Source organism: Xenopus laevis, chromosome 7L, assembly GCF_017654675.1.
Source record: "Xenopus laevis strain J_2021 chromosome 7L, Xenopus_laevis_v10.1, whole genome shotgun sequence".
Classification (NCBI taxonomy): domain Eukaryota; kingdom Metazoa; phylum Chordata; class Amphibia; order Anura; family Pipidae; genus Xenopus; species Xenopus laevis.
Window position 1 is genome coordinate 61,111,293 of NC_054383.1, and position 5,077 is coordinate 61,116,369.

At 46.0% G+C, this 5,077-nt stretch overlaps 1 protein-coding gene across 1 annotated transcript; it reads right to left on the bottom strand.

Annotated features, from left to right (window-relative positions):
* Nucleotides 1-1,488: 1,488 nt before the first annotated feature.
* LOC121395454 lies at nt 1,489-4,353 on the bottom strand. The gene is made up of 4 exons (XM_041569011.1): nt 3,666-4,353; nt 2,719-2,829; nt 2,574-2,633; nt 1,489-1,998 (listed from the first exon to the last, which is right to left on the bottom strand). Exons 1-4 carry the CDS (start codon nt 4,180-4,182, stop codon nt 1,850-1,852), a joined length of 837 nt encoding a protein of 278 aa, XP_041424945.1. The 5' UTR covers nt 4,183-4,353; the 3' UTR covers nt 1,489-1,849.
* Between the last annotated feature and the right edge of the window lie 724 nt (nt 4,354-5,077).

The following is a 5,077-nucleotide window of genomic DNA, read 5'->3' on the forward strand; positions in this document are numbered from 1 at the left end:
TGTATAAACTATAACAAACAAGGGAAAGTTGTGCTCACCACTATTTTTTAAAACCATTAGGCGGGGGTGCAATGAGGCTGTGACCACAAAATACATATAGTCAAATACAAGAGTCCTCTGCACTCACCCACAGGTGGAGGAGATGGTGGAGGAGGAGGAGGTAGTAGTAGTAGTAGTAGTAGGCAATAGCACACATTATGAGTGCTGGGTAGCCAAAGTAGGCCATAGGTAGCCAACAATACTTTATAGTGCAAAGTAACAACCAACGCTTTGTGCCTTTAAGGCATATCATATACCTTTGACTTGCTATTTAAGTACCACAGGTGGAGGAGGTGGTGGTGGAGGAGGAGGAGGTAGTAGTAATAGGCAATAGCACATATTATGAGTGCTGGGTAGCCAAAGTAAGCCATAGGTAGCCAACAATACTTTATAGTGCAAAGTGACAACCAACGCTTTGTGCCTTTAAGGCATATCATATACCTTTGACTTGCTATTTAAGTACCACAGGTGGAGGAGGTGGTGGAGGAGGAGGAGGTAGTAGTAGTAGGCAATAGCACATATTATGAGTGCTTGGTAGCCAAAGTAGGCCATAGGTAGCCAACAATACTTTATAGTGCAAAGTAACAACCAATGCTTTGTGCCTTTAAGGCATATCATAAACCTTTGACTTGCTATTTAAGTACCACAGGTGGAGGAGGTGGTAGTAGTAGTAGGCAGTAGCACATATTATGAGTGCTGGGGAGCCAAAGTAGGCCATAGGTAGCCAACAATACTTTATAGTGCAAAGTAACAACCAACGCTTTGTGCCTTTAAGGCATATCATATACCTTTGACTTGCTATTTAAGTACCACAGGTGGAGGAGGAGGAGGTAGTAGTAGTAGGCAATAGCACATATTATGAGTGCTGGGTAGCCAAAGTAGGCCATAGGTAGCCAACAATACTTCATAGTGCAAAGCACAAGGTACACTGTTTTCACTTTGACAGTTGCAGAACATAGGCCATTGTTACATGAATGCACATAACATGTAAACCACATAAATACAGAGCTTGATTAGCATATGGAACCTTTGAAGCAACACTGCACTAGTGATAAATACACAATAAAAAGTGTAGTCATATGCTTGCAATGGAATTCATTGTCCCTTACATGTAAATATTTTTGGCCAAGTGAATGTGTTAGGCAACACTGCAGCATCGCCATAGAAATATGTTAGAGCAAATGCACTTTTTGATGTTTGTAAGTGCTTTTCCAGATGTTATTGGAAAGAGTGCCAATGGGTGTTAGATATGGCACACCTTGGTGCTGATAACACCATATGTAAATGCATATGTTAGAGCGAATGCACTTAGATGTTTTGAAGTGCTTTTCCAGATGTTATTGGAAAGGGTGCCAATAGATGTTAAAATGGCACCCCTCAGTGATGAGAATGGAGCACAGTGTAAACAATGGGATGTGTAGTTTGGGAGTCAGTCCCATTGCTGGGTAACGGACAAAGTGATACCTGAAGCGTCAATAGGGCAAAGTTTGTTACCAGGAGAAAATAGGCAAAGAGGCCAGTGTCAGTTGGAAAATGACACAGACTGGAGCTAGGGACGTTTGTCCCCTCGGACAGAACCGTGTCCCCTTCCATGCCCCCTTTCCCTCCGATGTTGAGGAGCTTCAGGGTGTGGAGGGGGAGCAGCAGGTGGACCAGGGACTTCACCCTCAGCAGAGCCCCCTGGGTGAGGCTGGGCTGCCATGGCTGCCACCAGGTCCTGGAATCCACGATGGATGGTCATCCGGGTCTCCCGAATATCAGTATGGATTTGGGCCATCCACTGCCTCATCCAGAGTTCCTGGCGGCTCTGCTAATGGAGCATAGGCTGCATGGCAGCCACCATCGCGTCAATGAGCCCCGGTTGTGCCGCAGGTTGATCACCCAGTCGCCGTCCTTCCTCCTGTGGTGGTCCCCCAATTGCTGCAGCAGCAGCAGTGGCAGCAGTGGCAGCAGCACGACCTACAAGAAAAAACGAATATAAGTATTGCACATGTGCATAACCCACAACAAACAAAAGGTTAGAAAAGGTTACAAGTTAGATTGGGGGTGGTGTTTTCCTTTGGGGGGTGGCATAAACACAACATTAGAGTGGAAATTTCACACCAGTATGTAGCTTTGAAAACATGTTTTTTAGACAAAAATATGTAAACCTTCCCTCCCAGTGAGGAGGAGCTTAAGATACCTGCCACTGGTTTTTAAAAGGTTAACAGTAAAGTCTGTAGTATCCCCTTAATCACTTAGAATTCCTTCTCCTCTTCTAACTCACTCTGCCCCTCCCTCAGGAATTCACTTTGGCTGTTGGCTAATGAGCATGCTCAGTTCTTCCCAGCTCAGATTACTAAACACACCCTCCAGTCTAACAGCCACTGAGGAGATATCATTACTGGTTCCCATAGAAACTCTGCTCTAGCTGTCTGATCCTATTTTGTTCTCCTAACCACCTCTCCTGAGCTCAGCTTAACCATTACATTGCATCTTTGGTGACACACAGACAAATAAAGGAAGGGCTTATTAGTTATAAACATCGCTCTTACGTCTGGGGGGCAGCACAGGAATCACGGCTGGTGATTGGGCACGGCGTTCAGCTCTGTGTTCTGTAATGTGAAAAAGGACATTAGTAATGCTGTAAACAAGTTGAGGGAGCAACTGCATTGGTCACAACATTTTAAATGTCTGTACCTTGAGCTTCTGGGGCTCTATCAGGATCTTCAGCCTCACCCTCTTCCTGGGGTTGCTGGGCGTCATCCTGGTCCTGGTCACTGTCCAAGTCAGGCCGCGATGTTTGCGGTACTGCAATTGTGAATAAAGAAAACAAAAAAGTATTAAAAGACAAAATCATATGGAATTGCAAGTGTACTTGGCTAGTGGCCTGGTGTAGAGACCTCCCACATGCTACAAATCTATTTTATTTCCAAATACTAACTCCAATGGAATGGTACAGCACGGGAGATGGAATGGTTTGCAATTTGCAATGGTGCGAGCAGGAGAGAATGTAATAGATGACAATAATTGTGATTTTTGAGTTATTTAGCTTTTTATTTAGCAGATCTACACTTTGCAATCTCAGCAATCTGGTTGCTAGGGTCCAAATTAGCATAGCAACCATGCATTCATCTGAATAAGAGACTGGAATATAATTAGGGGATGGTCTAATTAGTAATACGAGTAATAAAAACTTACAATAACATCACATGTGTAGTCTTACAGAGCATTTCTAGACCCACATTTTAAAGCTGGAAAGAGTCATTTAATTTTAAAAATATACTAAATAAATAATGAAGGTCAACTGAAAAGTTGCTTAGACTTGGCCATTCTATAACATACTTAAAAGTTAACTTAAAGGTGAACCACCCCTTTAATGCAGTTTCTAAACATTTGTGGTGTAGTGGAGAAATGGTTAATAAAGAAATGGCTGCCATTTTGTCAATGTTACAGCTGCACTTAATAACTAGTAATAAACAAACAGCAAAGTTGTAAAGAAAAGCACAAGAAACTCCTCTGATGCAAAGCAGGAGCAATATTTTAGCAAAGAAGTGAAATGCTAAAGGGGAAATTAGACATTTATCTAAATGATGGGAATATGGAAAAAAGGAGTCAGATATTTGTTTCTATAAAAGTCTACTTACTTCTCCAGTCTGTGTCCACTTCTTCACAGCCCTCTTTGCCCAAAATATCCAGAAGCCAGCGCTCATAGGGCTTCAGTCTGAGTGGAGGGACACACCCTCCGCCGGTCTTCTGGGCTTTAGCTCTCCTGGTAACCAGCTTTGCCCTTAGCCAATGCTTCAGGTCACTGAAGCGCTTGTACACAGTGAGGCGATCCCTGTGTAAAGCGCCCACAGTGTTCACTTTGTCCGTTACCTGCTGCCAGTGTTGTTGACATCTGGCAGCACTGATGCGATGGGACCAACTCCCAAACAGCACTGCCTCGTCCACCAGTGCTCCATTCTCATCACTGGTAAATCTTTGGGCCATTTTGTTGCTGGGACCCTCCTCTCCTCCATCATCATCACCCTCCTCCTCCTCCTGTCTCCTCTCTGAGGCAGTTGGTGGTGCCTCCATCTCCTCCTCGCTGCTGGGGGAGCCTCTCCGAGCCCTGGGTGGGGTGCGTGACACGCTGCATGCCCCAGGTGGTGAGCGAGACATGCAGCGTGCCCTGCGGGACTCCCTGCGTGGGCTGGGGGACACCCTCCCTACACTATGCTCCTGCCCCCTGCCCTACGCTCATCCCCTCTACGGGACCCCACTGCCATACTCTCCTCCCCTGTACGGGACCCCACTGCCCTACTCTCCTCCCCTCTATGGGACTCCCCTGCCCTATGCTCTCCCTCTCTATGGGACCCCCCTGCCCTACTCTCCTCCCCTCTATGGGACCCCCCACCTGCCCTACTCTCACCCCCACTATGGGACCCCCCACCTGACCTACTCTCACACCCACTATGGGACCCCCCACCTGACCTCCTCTCTTCCCCTCCCCTACGGGACCCCCACTCTCTTCCTCCTCCTCCTTCCCCCAAGAACCCCTCCCAGTGACTCCCCAGCCTGTGCTCCCCTCTCTCCCCCTCCTGCGACGACTAAGATACCACATAGTGTGGGATCCAGCCACCGTTGGCACCTCCCCAGGGCTGGAGAGACGTTCCCCCTCCTCCTTCTCCTCAATCCTCCCAGACATTTGTAGGCTCAAAAAATCCAACCTGCCTCAGACACCTCCATCTGTGCAATTTAGAGGGCTTCCTGTTTGAAAAAAAATGGCAGAAAGGAAGTGGGGCATAAAAACTTTGAATCGATCGATTCGAATACAAGTGGGGCAAGGTTCACTTTGATCTTATTCGACAATACGCTATGACCAAAACCTTCGAATCGAAGGTGCTATTCCTTCAATCGCCAGATTAAATCTTCGATCGTACGATTTTTTTTGATCGGAAAAATTATTTCGAAGTACTCAAATTCAATGGTCGAATTTCGACGTTTTTTTAACTTAGTCCTTCGACTTTTGATAAATGTGCTCCTAAGTGTAAGTGTAAAAAAATAAAATAAATCA

Coding starts and splice junctions, on each gene's coding strand:
- LOC121395454 (XM_041569011.1), bottom strand. CDS start 4,182: ATGTCTCGCTCACCACCTGGGGCATGCAGCGTGTCACGCACCCCACCC. Junction 2,830..3,665: donor AGTGGACACAGACTGGAGAA/GTAAGTAGACTT, acceptor TCACAATTGCAG/TACCGCAAACATCGCGGCCT. Junction 2,634..2,718: donor TAGAGCCCCAGAAGCTCAAG/GTACAGACATTT, acceptor TTCACATTACAG/AACACAGAGCTGAACGCCGT.